The sequence below is a fragment of the Panthera onca genome, chromosome B2 (assembly GCF_046562875.1).
Source record: "Panthera onca isolate mPanOnc1 chromosome B2, mPanOnc1 haplotype 2, whole genome shotgun sequence".
Taxonomy (NCBI): Eukaryota; Metazoa; Chordata; class Mammalia; order Carnivora; family Felidae; genus Panthera; species Panthera onca.
Window position 1 is genome coordinate 98,870,727 of NC_138343.1, and position 20,053 is coordinate 98,890,779.

Consider the following 20,053-nt stretch of genomic DNA (forward strand, 5'->3'; position numbering starts at 1 on the left):
ACCTAGGGAGCTTTTTGAAGGGGAAATAAAAAAACCTCCTACGTTCCCCAGCCCACACCTAACTGAACTCTGAGTCAGTAAGTCAGGGAATAGGATTCCAGAGATTTTGACTCACAGTGTGGCTTGAAAATGCTATTTCTCTTAACAGTGCTTGTGTTTTAAGAGATATTTCACCTCACCTCCATTTTTATTGTCTCCACCTTTAGGTCACAGTAAAGCTGTTAGGGACATCTGCTTTAATACTGCAGGAACACAGTTCCTCAGTGCAGCTTATGACAGGTATCTTAAGCTCTGGGACACTGAGACAGGTAAGAGCTCACTGATACTAATCCATATTTATCTTATACATTAGCATTGGTAAATGAAATAGTGTGAGTGGTCTTCTGTGGCAGATGATGCCATCTGTAACTGCTGATTCTCATACCACCATCAGCTAATATCATAAAAGGTAGAGTTGAAACTCAGCTACGTAAGTAGCTTTTTTACTATGAAACTTTGTTTCCATCAAATACAATTTATAAAGCAAACGTGCTGATAGACCAGCAAATCTGAAATCTTCCATAGACTATTTAATTGATCTTTTTGTTCTCTTCCATCACGTAGCACACGGCATTGCACATAATGGAAGCACAATAAATGTCTGATGAACAACATTAAATTTGATTGCCCACATTGATTAAGATAAGTCAGTTTACAGGCCCATAGGCGAGTTGGTTTTATATATTCACAAACATTAATTGCATCAGTACGTTGTGGCCAGTATGGTTTTGTATAACCATCTTTTGTCTTACTGAGTTTTAAGGGGAAAGGTAACAGCTCATATTTATTGAACACTGTTTACCAGGCATTGTGCTGTGCACTTATGACCAGTATTGCATTCAATTCTTAAAATATCCCTATAATTATTCTTATCATTCCTATAGATGAAGAAACTGAAGCTTAAAGAGGTAACTTTTCCAGAGTCACACAGCTAGTAAATGGCCGAACTGGTTTCAGCCAAGGTCTAATGCCAAAGCCCATACTCTTAACCCACAGTGGCTCTCAACTCCGGCTACACATCATAATCATTTTATCTATTCTGCAATTGATGATTCACTTTTGAAAAATTTATTTTTAATCATTAAGAATCTGTGAAAAGGAACAATGTAGTTTATAGTAAAGAACAAGCAGGCTGCCCTTCCCCAAAATTTATTAAGCAGATGATCTCTAGATTTTAATCCCAGGGTTTATTTTACCTACCTTAACTTGAGTCTTTGGTTTTAGGACAGTGTATATCAAGGTTTACAAACCGAAAAGTGCCCTATTGTGTCAAATTTAATCCTGATGAAGATAAGCAAAATCTCTTTGTAGCTGGCATGTCTGATAAGAAGATTGTGCAGGTAAGTCTTTTCACAGTATTTTAGTAAGATTTCTACAGCTTATGTTGTATTAGGGGATGGAATAAAGAATATTAACTTGTTTAACGCTTGCTGCTCTTAGGGACTGCTAATGGGCTATTTTTAGTAGAAAACAGTCGGTCGTAAAAAACATTATGTTAGAGATTTTTTTCTTCTTCACTTTCCATAGGTCTGATAGCTCTTTATTTTCATAAATCTGCTCCACTTCTGTGTTTACCTCTTGTCTTGTTTGATGTACAGTGGGACATTCGAAGTGGAGAAATTGTGCAGGAGTATGACCGGCATTTGGGAGCCGTCAACACCATTGTTTTTGTTGATGAGAACAGGAGATTTGTGAGCACATCTGACGATAAGAGCCTCCGAGTTTGGGAATGGTGAGTTTCTGTTGGTAGAAAATCTGATTCATATATAAATAGCAAGCAGTTTAAAAATCTGTAGCCAAAGAAAGACCAGCCTTCGTACATACTATGCAACCATTTGAAGATTTTCACAACTGTGATCTCTGGCTTGCCAACCAAACTGTTGTAAATATTTAAGTATCCAGAATATGGAAATAAAAATTTAGACCTGCTACCTTTGATAGTCTTGGGACAGTCTAACCAAAGGCTATATGTTTGGAGTCATTTTTTCTTGTATTGCCGACAAGTTTATATTGTTTTGACTTACATTCGTTAGGTGCTTTGCAAAATGACCGATGACACATAGGGCCCACAAATGTATAGACCGTATTGTTCACGGCTGGGATTGAGCATTAGATCCTGGCCTCAGAGCCAACCCAAAGAAAATATTTTAAAACATCTTGATTTTTTAAATGTCTGTATTATGATCATTCGGTACTGAAAATTGCCCCATGTCATCACCCATCGTGTCCTGCTATTCATAGCCCATAATGGTAGAAAGCAGATGTTTTATTTGGAGAATATATTGGTTAATTTTGCTTTCCCAGAAAGGGGAAAAAAAAAACCCAAAAACCAAAACACTTTTCTAAAGTCAAGAAATACTAACGCTAGTTTCACTCAGTATCATAGGTCATGTTTTATAATTTCCTTACAAAGAAATGCGTAATAATCTTTTTGTTAAAATGAATGTTTGGATGGAGCCCAGGTTGTTTTCATAGTCAGTTAGGAAGCACAGCTTAACCGTGGTTATGGCCTTACAGGGACTAGAAAATGTGACTTCTCACCACAGAAGTTGTTCTGCTTTAAGAAGTGGGAAGCCCTGAACTACAGCCAGTAGTTTCCTCCTGAAACTGAAAACGGAGTCCCTTTGGGGAGCTGAGCAGGTCCCTAGCCTCTGTCAGGGAAATTTGAGTAATTGAAGGTTTCCTGTAATTTAACTACAATTTCTCCCACACTCACCACCAGTACACCCCTTCAAATCACCCCCATTTCATGGGGAGCTGACTTTATACTTTATGTATAGTTTTATGTCATCCTTAAAGTACATGCTTTGAGACCCTCTTTTAACTAAGATCTTTCTGTGGAAGTGATGTTACACGCACAGAATCTGACAATTCGATTATACTTAAACTTTCAGATGTTTCTATCTTCAGAGAGTATTTCAGCTTTGTTTTAAAATGTGGATGGTATAAAAGAAATGGGTAAATATTTAAATGATGCACCAGTTACAGGGCTCTAAGAACACTTGTGTGTGTTTTCTAAATGACAGCATTGGTCAGCACATATTTTGATTACATTAAGGGGTGAGCTCAGCATGTTTCTTGTTTTCCCTTCTCAGAGCTGAAGAAATGCTCCTAAGAGTCCTACTACTGTTTCATTATAAATGATGACATCCTTAGACTTACTTCAGTTTAATCCCCATTTGCTAGTGGAGCCTTCCTCACCAATCCTCACACGAGGATAAGTGCCTCCCATCTGTGACCCCACATAATGCTTTGCTTCCCGCCGCTTTTCAGTGCTTGCGTATTTGTTCCTCTTCCCTGACAAGTTCCCGACCGAGAGAGACCTGTGTCAGCCGTGCTCACGGTGTGTCCCCAGTGCCAGCACAGTGCCTGGCATGCCGTATGCACTGAGGGTATAAGGGCGTCGTTACTGTCATAGTGATTGATGACGCTGCATCTATTGAGCCCTTTCTGTGTGCCAAGCATCCCAAGCATTTTGTGTGAGCTCTTTCATTTCATGTGCAAAGTAGTTTTCTGGAGTAGATATATTTGCTATCCCTGTTTTTATAGATGAGGAAACTAGTATAGGTTAAGTAATTTACCCCAGGTTCCATGACACATGAAAGGCCAGAATTCAAACCTGTATTAAACTTATTCCAAAGCTTAAGGGTTTTTTTCTCCAGCTCTATTAAGATAGAATTGACAAATAAAATTGTAATATATTTAAAGTTTATAACATAACGATTTGATATATGTATACCTTGTGAAAGGATTCCTACCAAGTTAGCCCATCTACCACTTTACAGTATTTTAATATTTACCTTTTTTGTTTGGTAAGAACACTTAGGTTCTATCTACTCTCTTAACAAATTTCAATTATACAATAACTATAATCACCATGTTACACATTAGATCTTCAGACCCTATTCATCTTACAACTAAAAGTCTGTACCCTTTTACCAGCCTCGTGTAGTTCCCTATCCTGATCCAACCCTCTGGCAGCCACCAATCTACTCTATTTCTATAAGAGTTTGACTCTTGTTTCTTTTTGTTTTTTTTTCTTTTTTAAGATTACACATATAAATGATAATATGTAGTATTTGTCTTTGTCTGGCCTATTTCACTTAGTGTAATGCTGTCCAGGTTCATCCATGTTGTTGCAAATGGCATCGTTCCCCTTTTTAAAGGCTGAATAATACTCCATTATGTATGTAAATACCACATTTTTTTTATCCATTCTTTCACACCTCGGTTGCTTTCCTACCTTGGCTATTGTGAATAATGCTGCATTGAATATGAAAGTACAAATACCTCTTCAGGGTAGTGATTTCATTTCCTTTGGATATATACCCAGAAGTAGTATTGATGAATCATATTGTAATGCTATTTTAAATTTCTTGAGGAATCTCCTTGCTATTTTCCATAGTAGCTATACACACCAGTTTACATTTCCACCAACAGTGCACAAGGGTTCCCTTTTCTCCACATCCTCACCAGCATTTGTTGTCTGTCTTTTTGATAATAGCCATCCCAACATGTAAGGTGATATCTCATTATGGTTTTGATTTGCATTTCCCTGATGATGAGTGATGTTGAGCACTTTCCTGTACCTGTTGGCCATTTGTATGTCTTCTCTGCGAAAATGTCTGTTCAGGTCCTTTGCCCAAGTTTTAACTGGGTTACTTGGATTTTTGATAAAAATTGTGTGAGTTCCTTATATATTTTGGATATTGCCCCTTATCAGATATGTGGTTCGCAAATATTTTTTGCCATTCCTTAGGTTGGCTTTGCATTTTGTTGATGGTTTTCCTTTGCTGTACAGAAGCTTTTTACTTTGAGGTAGTCCCACTTGTTTATTTTTGTTTTTGTTGCCTTGCTTCAGGTTAGTCTAATCCAGAAAATATTTGCAAAGACCGGTATCCAGGAGCTTCTCTCCTGTGTTTTCTTCCAGGAGTTTCAGGTCTTATGTTCAAATCGTCAATACATTTTGACTTGAATTTGTGTGTGGTGTAAGATAGGGGGTCCTGTTTCATTTTTTGCATGTGAATATCAAGTTTTCCCAACACCATTTATTGAAAAGACTGTACCTTCTCCATTGTATATTCTGTGCTCCTTTGTCAAAAATAAGTTGATTATATATGCATGGATTTATTTCTGGGCTTTCTGTTCTGCTCTATTTGATCTGTGTTTTTATACAATACCATACTGGGTTTTTTTTGTTTTTTGTTTTTTTTATACTAACGGATTATTACTTCTTTTTATTGCTTTTAGTTTCATTGTTCTACTTGTTGTTCCTCTAATTTTTGAGTTGCACATTTAGATTGTTGATTTTCAGTCTTTTTTTCTTTAGGTTTTTTTTTTTTTTTTTAATTTACTTAAGTAATCTTTTTTTTTATGAAATTTATTGTCAAATTGGTTTCCATACAACACCCAGTGCTCATTCTAACAGGTGCCCTCCTCGATGCCCATCACCCACTTTCCCCTCCCTCCCACCTCCCATCAACCCTCAGTTTATTCTCAGTTTTTAAGGGTCTCTTATGATCTGTGTCCCTCCCTCTCTGACTTTTTTTCCCCCTTCCCCTCCCCATGGTCTTCTGTTAAGTTTCTCAGGATCCACATAAGAGTGAAAACATAATGGTATCTGTCTGTCTCTGTATGACTTATTTCACTTAGCATAACACTCTCCAGTTCCATCCACATTGCTACAAAAGGCCATATTTCAGTCTTTCTCATTGCCAAGTAGTATTCCATTGTTTATATAAACCACAACTTCTTTATCCATTCATCAGTTGGGCTCTTTCCATAATTTGGCTATTGTTGAAAGTGCTGCTATAAACATTGGGGTACAAGTGCCCCTATGCATCAGCACTCCTGTATCCCCTGGGTAAATTCCTAGCAGTGCTATTGCTGGGTCATAGGGTAGGTCTATTTTTAATTTTTTGAGGAACCTCCAAACTGTTTTCCAGAGCGACTGCACCAGTTTGCATTCCCACCAACAGTGCAAGAGGGTTCCCGTTTCTCCACATCCTCACCAGCATCTATAGTCTCCTGATTTGTTCATTTCAGCCACTCTGACCGGCGTGAGGTGGTATCTCAGTGTGGTTTTGATTTGTATTTCCCTGATGAGGAGTGACGTTGAGCATCTTTTCATGTGCCTGTTGGCCATCTGGATGTCTTCTTTAGAGAAATGTCTGTTCATGTCTTCTGCCTATTTTTTCACTGGATTATTTGTTTTTTGGGTGTGGAGTTTGGTGAGTTCTTTATAGATTTTGGATATTAGCCCTTTGTCCCATATGTCATTTGCAAATATCTTTTCCCATTCCATTGGTTGCCTTTTAGTTTTGTTGATTGTTTCCTTTGCAGTGCAGAAGGTTTTTATCTTGATGAGGTCCCAATAGTTCATTTTTGCTTTTAATTCCCTTCCCTTTGGAGATGTGTCAGGTAAGATATTGCTGCAGCTGAGGTCAGAGGGGTTTTTTCCTGCTTTCTCCTCTAGGGTTTTGATGGTTTCCTGTCTCACATTCAGGTCCTTCATCCATTTTGAGTTTATTTTTGTGAATGGTGTAAGAAAGTGGTCTAGTTTCATTCTTCTGTATGTTGCCGTCCAATTCTCCCAGCACCATTTGTTAAAGAGACTGTCTTTTTCCATTGGATATTCTTTCCTGCTTTGCCAAAGATTAGTTGGCCATAGTTTTGTGGGTCCAATTCTGGGGTTTCTATTCCATTGGTCTGTGTGTCTGTTTTTGTGCCAATACTATGCTATCTTGATGATTACAGCTTTGTAGTAGAGGCTAAAATCTGGGATTGTGATGCCTCCCACTTGGGTCTTCTTCAATATTACTTTGGCTATTCAGGGTCTTTTGTGATTCCATACAAATTTTAGGATTCCTTGGGGCGCCTGGATGGCTCAGTCGGTTAAGCGTCCGACTCCAGCTCAGGTCATGATCTCGCGGTCCGTGAGTTCAAGCCCCGCGTCAGGCTCTGTGCTGACCGCTCAGAGCCTGGAGCCTGTTTCGGATTCTGTGTCTCCTTCTCTCTCTGACCCTCCCCCATTCATGCTCAGTCTCTCTCTGTCTCAAAAATAAATAAACGTTAAAAAAAAAATTCAAATTTTAGGATTGCTTGTTCTAGCTTTGAGAAGAATGCTGGTGCAATTTTGATTGGGATTGCATTGAATGTGTAGATTGCTTTGGGTAGTATTGACATTTTAACAATATTTATTCTTTCAATCCATGAGCATGGAATGTTTTTCCATTTCTTTGTATCTTCTTCAATTTCCTTCATAAGCTTTCTATAGTTTTTAGCATACAGATCTTTTATATCTTTGGTTAGGTTTATTCGTAGGTATTTTATGATTCTTGGTGCAGTTGTGAATGGGATCAGTTTATTTGTCTTTGTGTTGCTTCATTATTAGTAAGAATGCAACTGATTTCTGTACATTAATTTTGTATCCTGCGACTTTGCTGAATTCATGTATCAGTTCTAGCAGACTTTTGGTGGAGTCTGTCGGGTTTTCCGTGTATAATATGTCATCTGCAAAAAGTGAAAGCTTGACTTCATCTTTGCCAATTTTGATGCCTTTGATTTCCTTTTGTTGTCTGATTGCTAATGCTAGAACTTCCAACACTATGTTAAACAACAGTGGTGAGAGTGGACATCCCTGTCGTGTTCCTGATCTCAGGGGGAAGGCTTTCAGTTTTTCCCCATTGAGGATGATATTAGCTGTGGGCTTTTCATAAATGGCTTTTATGATGTTTAAGTATGTTCCTTCTATCCCGACTTTCTCGAGGGTTTCTATTAAGAAAGGATGCTGAATTTTGTCAAATGCTTTTTCTGCATCGATTGACAGGATCATATGGTTCTTATCTTCTCTTTTATTAATGTGATGTATCACCTTGATTGATTTGTGAATGTTGGACCAGCCCTGCAGCCCAGGAATGAATCCCACTTGATCATGGTGAATAATTCTTTTTATATGCTGTTGAATTCGATTTGCTAGTATCTTATTGAGAATTTTTGCATCTGTACTCATCAGGGATATTGGCCTGTAGTTCTCTTTTTTTGCTGGGTTTCTGTCTAGTTTGGGAATCAAAGTAATACGGGCTTCATCGAATGAGTCTGGAAGTTTTCCTTCCCTTTCTATTTTTTGGAACAGGTTGAGAAGGATAGGTATTATCTCTGCTTTAAATGTCTAGTACCATACTGTTTTGATTACTGTAGCTTTGTAATATGGTTAAAATCAGGAAGCCTGATGCCTCCAGCTTTATTCTTTCTCAGGATTGCTTTGGAGTCTTTTGTGGTTCCATACAAATTTAAGGATTGTTGTTCTAATTCTGTCAAAAATGCCATGGGAATTTTGATAGATATTGAATCAGATCTGTAGATTGCTTTGGGTATTATGGACATTTTAACAATGTTAATTCTTCAGACCCATGAACATGGAGTATCTTTCCACTTATTTATGTCATCTTCAGTTTGTTTCATCAGTGTTTTATAGTTGTCAGTATAGAGGTCTTTTAACTTCTTGGTTAAGTTTATTCCTACGTATTTTCTTGTTTTTTGATGCTACTATAAATGGGATTGTTATCTTAATTTATTTTTCCAGTAGTTCATTGTTATTGCCTAGAAATGCGACTGATTTTTGAATGTTGAATTTGTATCTTCCAACTTCACTGAATCATTTATTAGTTCTAACGGTCTTTTTTTGTGTGTGAAGTCATTAGGGCTTTCTATATATAATATCATGCCATTTGCAAACAGAGACAGTTTTACTTCTTTTTGATTTGGATGCCTTTTTCTTCTTGTCTGATTGCTCTGACCAGGATTTCCAATACTATTATGTTGAATAGAAGTGGTTAGAGGAGACACCCTTCCTGATCTGAGAGGAAAAGCTTTCGGCCTTTTAGAGTTAAGTATGATGTTAGCTGTGGGTTTGTCACACATGGGTATGTTCTATATATGCCCAGTTTATTGAGACTTTTTATTATGAAAGGATGTTAAATTTTGTCAAATATTTTTTGCATTTATTGAGATTATCATATAATTTTTATCCTTCATTTTTGTATCTCATTTATTGATATGTGTATGTTGAACCATCCTTGCATCCCAGGAATAAATCCCACTTGATCATGGTATATGATTCCATTAATGTACTGTTGAATTCAGTCTGCTAAAACTTTATTGAGTATTTTTGCATCTATATTCATCAGGGATGTTGGCCTCTAATTTTCTTGTAGTATCCTTGTCTGGCTTTGGTATCAGGGTAATATTGGCCTTATAAAATGAATTTGGAAGAATTCTCTATTTTTTGGAAGAGTTTGAAAAGGATTAATATTAATTCTTCTTTAAATGTTTGGTGTAACTTACCAGTGAAGCCATCTGGTCCTGGACTTTTTTTGTTGTTGGGAGGTTATTGATTACTGCTTCAACCTCCTTAGTCATGTTCAGATTTTCTACTTCTTCATGATTCAGTTTTGGTAAATTGCATGTTCCTAGGAATTTATCCATTTCTTCTAGGTTTTCTAATTTGTTGGTATATAATTGTTTATAGTAGTTTCTCGTGATCCTTAGTGTTTCTATATTATCAGTTGTAATGTCTCTTTTGAGTTTTTCTCTTAGTTTAGCTAAATGTTAATTTTGTTTCTTTTTCAAAAAAAAAAAAAAACTGCTTAGTTTCATTGATCTTTTCTGTTCTCCCTTTAGTCTCTATTTAGTCTCTTTCCTATCTGTATCTATTTAGTCTCTTTTCTCTCTGATCTTTGTTATTTTCTTCCTCTTCTAACTTAGAGTTAGGTTGTTCTTCTTTTCCTAGTTCCTTCAAGTGTAAAGTTAAGTTGTTTGAGATTCTTCTTGCTTAATGTAGGTGTTTATCAATATAAACTTCCCTCCAGTTTTGCTGTATCCCATAAGTTTTGGTCTGTTGTTTTTCTGTTTTCATTTGTCTCAGGATAGTTTTGATTTCCCTTTTGATTACGTCTTTGACTCATGTTTTGTTTAGTAGTGTGTTGTTAATCTCCACATACTTGTACATTTTCTAGTTTTATTGTAATTGATTTCCAGTTTCATACCATAGTGGTCAGAAAAGATGCATGATATAATTTCAGTCTTCTTAAAGATATTAAGACTCTTTGTAGCCTAATATATGATCTTTCCTGGAGAATATTTCATGTGTACATGAGAAGAATGTGTATTCTGCTGCTGTTGGGTGGAATGTTCTGTATATGTCAGTTAGGTCTATCTGGTCCAATATGTCATTTAAGTGCAATGTTTCCATATTGACTTTCTGTCTGGATGATCTATCTATTGTTGACAATGTACTGACGTCCCCTGCTATTACTGTATTGCTATCTATGTCTCCCTTCAGATCTGTTAATGTTTGCTTTATATATTTAGGTGCTCTGATGTTGGGTGTATAAGTATTTATATTTGTTATATCTTCTTGATGAATTGACTCCTTTATTATTATATAATGACCTTTCTACTACTGGGAATTTTTAGCTTAAAGTCTACTTTGTTTCATACAAGTAGAGCAGCTACCCCTGCTTTCTTTTGATTTCCATTTGTATGGAATATATTTTCCATCCTTTCACTCTCAATCTGTGTGTGTCCTTAAAACTGAAGTGATTCTCTTATACACAATATTGGGTCTTGTTTGTTTGTTTGTTTTGTTTTTATCCATTCAGCTAACCTATATTTGTCTAAACTTAGTCCATTTACAACTAAAGTAATTATTGATAGGTAAGGACTTACTAGTGCCGTTTTGTTCATTGTTTTCTGGCTGTTTATTCCTTTCTCTCCTTTACTCCTTTCTCTCTTTCTCTCTTCCTTTGTGATTAGATGATTTTATATAGCAGTATGCTTTGATTTCTTTCTCTTTCTCTTCTGTGTATCTGTTAGAGGCTTGTGCCTTGTGGATACCCTGAGGCCTACCTAAAACATCCAGAACCTGAATTAATTATATGGCTGGACAGTTAGATGAAAGAAGGATCTGGTGGGGACAGAAGATAACTTGCATCCAGTCCGATTAGTTGGAAAGAAACAGAAGTGAGGATCAGTCTTGCTACAAAGACAAGTAGGCATCCAAACCACCTCCGGATCCCCAGCACCATCCTTCACCACATACAGTTGTCTCTGAAAGGCAATTACTGCTGCTACTGGCAGCTTCCTTGGGAGAGAAAGGGAGGCCCTGGCCACCTCAACGTGAGAACTGATCCCACCACTAGGAAAATTATTACTATTATTACTAGGAAAATTGAAATTCCTATTACTATCATTCAGACGGGTGGTGTTTGCCAAACTTGTACACCCTAAGCCTAAGAGTAGCACAATGATACAAGCAGACTAAAGGAAACTTGGTTTTCTTAAACAGTACTAAATTATTACGACTAGCAGACAGTTTTAAAGGAGAATGAGAGATTATAATTAGATATTGAGCAGCCTGTGGTATGCTAATTGCTAAACGAGTGAGGTGTCACAGACATGTTTTCTCCCAAAGGTGTTTATTTTGTTAAAATATTTTTGGAAGAAAATTCGACAGAGGTTGATCCTACTGTTTATCTTTTATCTTTACAATTTCATGGATTTTTGTTAAGGTTTTTTCAGTGATACCATTTCCAGACTGAAGATGATTGTAAGATGTAAGTTACTAGCTTATTACACTGAATTACAGTTTCTAATTAGAAAATAGTGTCGTGTTTATTAAATTTAACTATGCCTAGCAGGCATTTTTACTAGCAGTGACGAAGTCCACAGAGTATTGAGACTCCTTTCTTAGTCTACCACTCATTGTACCAAGAGTCCTTGAAATAAGGGATCTACCTACATTTTTTTTCTGTTTACTTTTAGTAAAACCTTGATTGATCTGAACCTCGACTATGGTTAATTTAATTTAGAACTGCTCCTGTGTTTTAATCCATGTTACTGATGATTTTTGGTAATAATTTTATATGAGGAGAGACAAATGGTTGAGCCTTTTTCAGACTGAAGTTCTCTTCAATACATTTGGGTCATTTTAAATGTGACTTCTCATTGATATCTTAGAGGTATAAAGCATTGGAAATTTGATAAATGATACTATTTCCCAGGTTACACCTAAAAATGTTTTCTTCTAACCAAGACCCTCCTAGAAGTTTATTTATTTTTGAAAGAGAGAGACAGACAGAGCAAGGGGGGAGGGGCAGAGAGAGAGAATCCCAAGCAGGCTCCACATTGCCAGCACAGAGCCCAATGTGGGGCTCGAACTCAAAAACCGTGAGATCATGACCTGAGCCGAAACCAATAGCTGGACACTTAACTGACTGAGCCCCCCAGGCATTCCCGCTCATAGAAGTTTTGTCTAATCATCTGCTTCTTCTGGATGGGTAGATAGATGGATAGAGAAAATTCTTACTTAAAGCAAATTAGTATTCTGACTATTGTTATTTTCCAGTCAATCAAAGTTTTGAAACTTGCACTACAGTTAGAAATTGATATTGTGGCTTTATATCTGTGTTATTCTTCAGACTACGTTTTCCACACGTTACTCTGTAAGAAACATTCCTGGTCACTCATGAAAAGCAACGAGCCCCAAATCCCTCAGAATTACTAAAGAATTCTTCATGGAGAATTTAAGTGGAGAACATTAAAAACAAAACGGCATACGGAAATTGTCATGGTTCTAGATCTAGGTGTGACTAGTTTGGCATTTTTGTTGTTTTTGTTTTATTCTTCGTGTCACTCACATAAGAATTTTTTAATGCATTTTCTCCCCTGCACCATATGCATCTAGAATCCTTCACATGTAAACTGAAAATAGAAGATGTCCAGGTACCAGGCCCTTAATCGCCCTTTCCCATGCAGAAATCTCATTACTTCTGGATGGGCCCTGCCTGCTTACAGATCCCCGCGCAGCTTCGCCTACCATCCACTTGCATTGCTGAAGCCTCTTTTACACTCTCACCTGTTTGCAGAGTAGCACGTTAAGGCTGACTGGCAGGGAAAATACGTCCCTGTAGGCTTGCCTCAGACATCTTGCTTCTGCCTACGGTGGTACATTTTCAGATGAACTCATTGTTAAAGAACTCTAGTCACAGATTTTTTTCTGACATAAAACTCAAAGTTTCAGAATTGGAAAACCACGAACACTGTCATAATTCTCATGGAAAGGCATTTGTGAAGTGAAAGATCTGTAATAAGCAACGGGATGCCATTTTGTGATTTTCCTTCCCCCTGGGAAGTTTCATGAAAGGTTCATTAAATATATAATTTCAAGAATATCTCTTTAGTTTCCGAGACAATTCTCCTAAAGATACTTTTTAAAAATTACTTATTCTGATAAGCTGTTGTTAAATTTTAGGGACATCCCTGTGGATTTCAAGTACATAGCAGAGCCCAGTATGCACTCGATGCCTGCAGTGACTTTGTCTCCAAATGGTGAGTTAGTAGGTAGAATGTGGTTTTAATGTGTTTTATGAGCCTCTAAGACAAAGTGTGATTTCTGTCTTCAGAAGAACTTTGGCCATTCCCTCCTAGGGCAAGTCTGTCACAGGGTCGTACTTGTATAAGGAAACGTTTTCAAAATTGGAAATAATCACTGGTTTTCATAAGTGAGTCACCTCACCCATTCTCTTGTTTTTTTATACATAAATAAATAAGCAAGCAAGCCAACAAACTGAATTCTAGCTAACACTGAGCATCTTAAGGATTTCTATCTGAGGATCGGGTTTTGTTTTTGTTTTTTTGAGAATTCTCCTTCCGACAGAACCATGTTCAGTCATTTACTGATTTACTGTGAGTTCTTTCTCTTTCAAGGGATAGAAAATTTTGATCTGGTTCCCCATAATAAAAATACTTTCGCAATTTACCATAAAAGATTTTCTCAGGCAAAATAAAAAAGATAAATCCGTCTAATACTATTTTCTATTCAATAATGCATTGCCTTTTAAGTCTAAGGTAATTTGCACTACAGAGATACTGTGACAGTTTACTGATATAATTATAGCTCTCCATGAGGGTATTAAAGTAGAGGATCTGATGTTTGGGCAACACTCATCAAATCACTGTTAACTCACATAGCTCCTGTGAATGTAGAGCAAGGAAGAAGAAAGAGGCAAGAAACAGTTTGTGCTTCCATCAAGGAGTCTGCCACAGGCAAATCAGTGATCACTGCTGTCAAATGCCCTATGATTTTTATGAGAAGAGCAACCTAACTGGGTTCTGCTTTGATAATCATATTGTATACTTGTCACATTTGTCACCCTGTGTCTACATTTTATGTATGCATTTTTAAACTATCCATCACAGATATCGTGCCCTGAACAAGGCTATTTACCCTCTCAGACTGAATATTGTTAAGAGCATTTCCTTAGTTAATAATGTCTGCAAGTTCCCTAGGATGCAAAAAGATAGGCTCTCGAGGCTTTGGTGAGTCTTGGGTAGATAAAAGCAACTTGGCCTTTCAATACAGTTTCTATAATTGTTTAGGGATACATCTTTTTTGAATAGTTTTATTTAATAATCCTAGGTTTTCTCACCAAGAGGTAATCTTTCCTTTTTCCGTAATTAACATAGGTAAATCTCTTTTCCTCCATGGTTCTGTTGGACTTAGTCCAAGTTAATTTTATTTAATAAAATTTTACTTGAGTTCTGTTAACGCTAAACTCAGAATTTCTGTATATCCTTATATAGGCAAAAAAAAAAGCTTTTATATGGAGAGTACTTAATGATATGGGATTATATGCACAAAATCCATTATTTTATGCATAAATCCCTCTTGTCAGCAACACATTGGTAATACCTTACAGACAGTAAATTCATTTTCCTATTGTTGTAAAGTGGTTGGTAACAAGAGAATATTAATGTCTGAACATATTTAAAATAAAGTCTTTTTAGAATTTTTGGTCTTGCTCTAAAATGTCCCATTTCTTGAATTCACAGGGAAATGGCTAGCGTGCCAATCGATGGACAACCAAATCTTAATTTTTGGAGCACAGAATAGATTTAGATTAAATAAGAAAAAAATTTTTAAGGGCCATATGGTAGCAGGTTATGCTTGTCAGGTGGACTTTTCGCCAGACATGAGGTAAGTTTAAATCTCCTATATTCTCATATTCAAATAATGATGATATGACCTACCGTTGTACAAGTAATAACACTTTAAAAATCACTCCCACATATGTAATTGTATGAGAACTGTGCAGATTGTCACAATGCCTGCTGGAAAGGCAAGAGCAAGTTATGAAAACTACATTTGGCTTTTTTAAGTTCTGTACTGTATCTCCTTATACTGCTTGGTCCTGTGCCTTTAACCACATCATAGATGCCTATCTATACAGGCAGTGCCTTCTTGTCTCCCTGCTTTTCTAACAAGGCTAGCCAGACTGTGATCGCTCTACTGCTGTAGATCGCTCTACAGCAGAATTAATTCTGTATCACAGTGTTGACATGAACAACATCACGGCAGCCTTTGTGTTGAGACCTCACATCCAGCTCTTGGCTCTTTCTAGGCCGCACTGGATTTGCGGAGCCCAGGTGGAGCCTTTCTTTGAGTTAAACTCTGCACTCATTCCCCTATTCTCAGCTAAAATATATAGGTACAAGTAATTCTGAAGTCTCTGTAACCTTGTATGTTTAGGCTAGGAATTGACCCCTCTGAGTCAGTCTTAAACATTTTCAAAAGACGTTGAAGCCAGAAAATAACTATGAAGGTGGTCGAGTCTGACTCTGGGAGAACCGGTGTTCGCTGGCTCTGTGTGAAGCTCGTTTCCCTGCACTGTTTCTGTCTAGAGAGTGATTTAATACTCCATTTATTGTGGCCCCTGGGTTTCCATAGTTAATAAATTTCCAAGTGAATGAATTTTTAATTTATTAAATAACTTCCAAGTTAATAAATTTTGACTCATAGATTGGTAGCTCAATGGGGAGATTTTTTAAGTAGAAGTTTAAATTATAGACTACTTTATACTCTACCGTGTTATTCTGAGTATTGTATATTCATATTGACTTTTTTTTTTTTTAATGTTACAGGGAAAAAGATGAACTCTTTCTCTGTTCCTTATCCACTTTAAGGTGTTTCAATAATTTGAACTTATTTTCCTTCCCATTCTAGCTATGTGATTTCAGGAGATGGAAATGGAAAATTGAATATCTGGGACTGGAAGACCACAAAACTCTACAGTCGATTTAAAGCTCATGATAAGGTGTGCATAGGTGCAGTGTGGCATCCTCATGAAACATCTAAAGTCATCACATGTGGTTGGGATGGTCTCATTAAATTGTGGGATTAATGAGATTAATCCTTATCTAGGGTCATTTTTGATCCAATATCATATTTAACTGTATTTAATTATTAAATGTGTTGGATGACAACTTGATTTACAAATTATGATTTCCTTACATGGCCTTATGAAGTTGACCCATTGTTTAAAAAAAACGTTTCTTGTAAATTTGTCTCCTATAATTTCATTGGCAATTTCATTTAGTTCTTTATAGATGTTATTTATACAGAGAATGACCACTGACTTTCCATTTGGTGAGGGTTATTGTTGGCAGGCAGTTGGGGTTTACCCCCTCGATATACTGAAAGGATCTCTCTCGAGTTGAGGAAGAATCCCTGGTGGATTTGGGGTTTTAAAGGAGGTAATATAACTAATGACAAATAATTCTGAAAGGCACCATATGTTTACCTCTTTGACAAAAAGAGAAGTAAGGAACAGGGATGATATAATTTAATGTGAATGTGTAAGAAGGATAAAACCACCCACAGTTACCGTTCCCATTATTTTTGGTGGGTCAAGTTCAAATCTTTTGGATTCAGGAGTTCTGCTATTTTTTATGACATATATTGTATGTTTACTTGTAAGCCAGCAATCTTCTCTAACTGCAGATATTCCTCTAATTATTAAACGATGGAAAATAAACAGAGTTCTTTCCTTGGCTTTCTTCCTGATCAGTACAGATCAGTACAGATAGGACTATATGTATAATCAGAGAATTATGTTATTTTTGAAGGTGACACTCAAGAGGATGAGTGAAGACTTTGAATTTTATTTGTATTTACTGTCTGTAAGGACCTGGCTACTCTTTCAGAAATCAGGGTCTCCTAGGTCATTGATTCATAGATGTTACTACTGAAATACTCCTCATAGGAGACAGGGTATGAGATCATCGTCCAAAATGTCACCTTGTCATTTCTTTGAAGTTGTATGTTTTATCTTCAAAATTATTCTGATTTTGCTCGTGGATATAGTCAACAGAACTTTTTAGATCAGAAAAATGTTTAACTTCTTTCCACATCTTTGAGTAAAATTGATACTCCAAGAAGTTGGCTAAGGTTCCCCAGTTTGAGAAGCAATAACTGTGGTTGGTTGGTTTAAAAAAAAAATCTTTTAAGTTTCAAATTGTGGAATCAAGATAGCCTCTCGAATACAGTAGCTAATAGCCCTTTGGGTGACAAGCCATTTCTTCTGGTTTAGTACAAATCTCTATAATATATTTGAATGTACTTTGAAATATTTCAGTACCATGCTTACAAAGATTGGTTCATCGTGGCTCAGAGTGCCGACGTGGAGACCAAAATCATGTTGAATGTTGATATCCTAAGGGCATTAGCTCGGAGTCCTGGGCTATCAATAGCAATTCATGCTCCTTGTGCTTAGAACTTCCATTTTTAAAAATTAATTTCTAAAAAGGCCTGGTATTGATGACCTGGTACTAGAGCCACACATAAATAAATCCCAAAGAAGAAAATGGAAAAAGAGAATAAAAATGGTAGACATGTTATTTTTGGACACACAGACACTCAAAGAAATAAGAATACACTGCCTGGCTGCTACACTGCCTTTCTGTATCTGCCAGGAAGGGTGGCTGCCATTTCCTGAAGAGGAAGCAATTCACACAGGACCTTTTCTTCAGTCCCAAGCCACTGATTTTAACAAATGTGAATTACTGAAATGTGATGGGACAAAAAGAATTAATCCATACATTTAAACTTTGATCTTGTTCAGCATCAGTATTGTGTATGTTACAAATCATAATTTCTAAATCTGGGTTTATTTTATTGTGTTTTTGACTGTTTCTAAACTAAGTAACTGTATATAAAAGTTGTCTCTTTTTTAAAAAGATCGTATTTTTAAATAAAGCATTTTTGTAGAAAGTGTTATCAAAATTTTCATTCTTAGTTTTAAGTGTTAACTCTGTTGAGAGACAACAGATTAAAACCATTTGCAGATTTTCATGGGTCATTTTTATCTTATGGGGAGAAATGGTGCTTTAGAGGTGGGGATGGTATTTTAATATGGAACATTAGTGGGTTTATTCTAGTTACGTAACAAAAATACAGGGCAGCACGCTGAGAGCACACAGATTAAGTTTAACGCCTTCCATATTTATACACCTAGTGGTGACACTGAGTCATGACTGTACCTATTTCAGAGTACACAAATGAGTGCGGCTCTTGCCCAGCTTCAAAAAGCCTCAAGACCATCCATATGGTCGCTGAAATTAAGTGGTTACCTTCTGGCCCCTTTTCCTCACTGCAACCTTTTTATCACACCCAGGACAGATTTCCTTCCTAAAGGTTGGAATGAAAGTGATGCTATACTGAAAGTTTTAATCAAATGAACATTTAAGTATTGAAGCACAAGCTGGGAATGTTTTGCCCTAAGGAGACACTCTGAAGATAAAGGACAGGGAATGAGACACTCTGAAGATAAAGGACAGGGAATAGCGTCAAACAGGCGCTTCCCTAGGTAAAAAAGTATAGTGATTCTTGACGATGCACTGTGAGGGTGCCTGATGTCCTTAGCACGTTTATAAATTACCAGGAGGAAAACAAGAACAGTGAAATCTTAAACCCTTGGATGATAGCCATAAGGACTGCCACACTTCGTGGGTTACGGAGGCTCTCCTTGGAAAAAAGTGTTTCTCAGAGCGGACTGAGGACCAGCTGTATCAGATTCACGTGGAGATGGTGTTGCTCACCGAGATACAGAAAAGAAAATGGAGGTTCGTTGGAGGAGCCAGTGAACATATATATTTCTGTGTTCATTCATATATTCATATTTTTGTATATATATATATATATCCTTCACTGGATCAAATTCAGCACTTGTAGTAAGGTCCCCAGTTGATAGGCAGGTACACTGAGGATGAGAAACACTGATGTAGAGTCTATCTTGAGCCTCATTTCAGAAACATGTAAACTCAAGACAAATTTTGCTAACCAAAAACAAATACATGTGTGTGCATGCGTGTTTGTGTGTATATGCATGTGTGTTATTCTATGTATAGATATACATTATCTGTATTTCTATGTGTACTTTCCATGTTCATAATCACTATAATAATTGTAGGAACCACTTTCTCAACCTAAACACAATTTTATCTGGAACTTAAGGGAAAAGAAGTCACAACTTGCAGCCAGAGTCCTTAGAGTGGCTTTATTTTTAGTGACAAAGAAAGATAATTCCTTTGCTGGTACAGCTTCCTGTAACTGCAGTCACAAAGTTCAGATGAATTTTTTTTTAGCTCTCCACAACCTACTCTCCACCCTTCAGCATTTGAGATCTGAGGGACTAACTCAAATCTCAAGCATATTTTAAGTACATATCCCAGTATCATGCTGTTGAATAGAAAAATGTGAGCTGTGTAATTTTTTTTCATGTGTGTCATTTTTAACTTTCTCCCATCCAAGTACTAACCAGGCCCGACCCTGCTTAGCTTCTGAGATCAGACGAGATTGGGCGCGTTCAGGGTGGTATGGCCGTAGACTTTAACTTTCTAAGGTAATGGTCACATTTAAAAAAAAAAAATAACAAAAAAAAAACAAAAAAAAAAACCCAGGGGTGAGGCACCTGGGTGGCTCAGTCGGTTAAGCATCCGACTTCGGCTCAGGTCATGATCTCACAGTTTGTGAGTTCAAGCCCCATGCCAGGCTCTGTGCTGACAGCTCAGAGCCTGGAGCCTGCTTTGGGTTCTGTCTCCTCTCTCTGCCCCTCTCCACTTGTGCTCTCTCAAAAATAAATAAATGTAAAAAAAAAAAAGGTTAAAAAAAAGCCCA

The 20,053-nt window shown here is 36.9% G+C and overlaps 2 protein-coding genes across 4 annotated transcripts in view; one reads left to right on the top strand and one right to left on the bottom strand.

Moving 5' to 3' along the window:
• Nucleotides 1-16,741, top strand: part of CDC40 (cell division cycle 40) — a 60,550-nt gene extending 43,809 nt beyond the window's left edge. Inside the window, exons 10-15 of the mRNA XM_078447207.1 lie at nucleotides 207-308; nucleotides 1,264-1,379; nucleotides 1,638-1,771; nucleotides 13,352-13,428; nucleotides 14,932-15,076; nucleotides 16,103-16,741. Coding sequence (XP_078303333.1) covers nucleotides 207-308; nucleotides 1,264-1,379; nucleotides 1,638-1,771; nucleotides 13,352-13,428; nucleotides 14,932-15,076; nucleotides 16,103-16,280 — 752 coding nt within the window. The 3' untranslated portion in view covers nucleotides 16,281-16,741. The remainder of the gene's footprint in view (nucleotides 1-206; nucleotides 309-1,263; nucleotides 1,380-1,637; nucleotides 1,772-13,351; nucleotides 13,429-14,931; nucleotides 15,077-16,102) is intronic.
• METTL24 (methyltransferase like 24) overlaps nucleotides 1-20,053 on the bottom strand; it is a 174,950-nt gene that overhangs the window by 41,672 nt on the left and 113,225 nt on the right. The window lies entirely within an intron of this gene.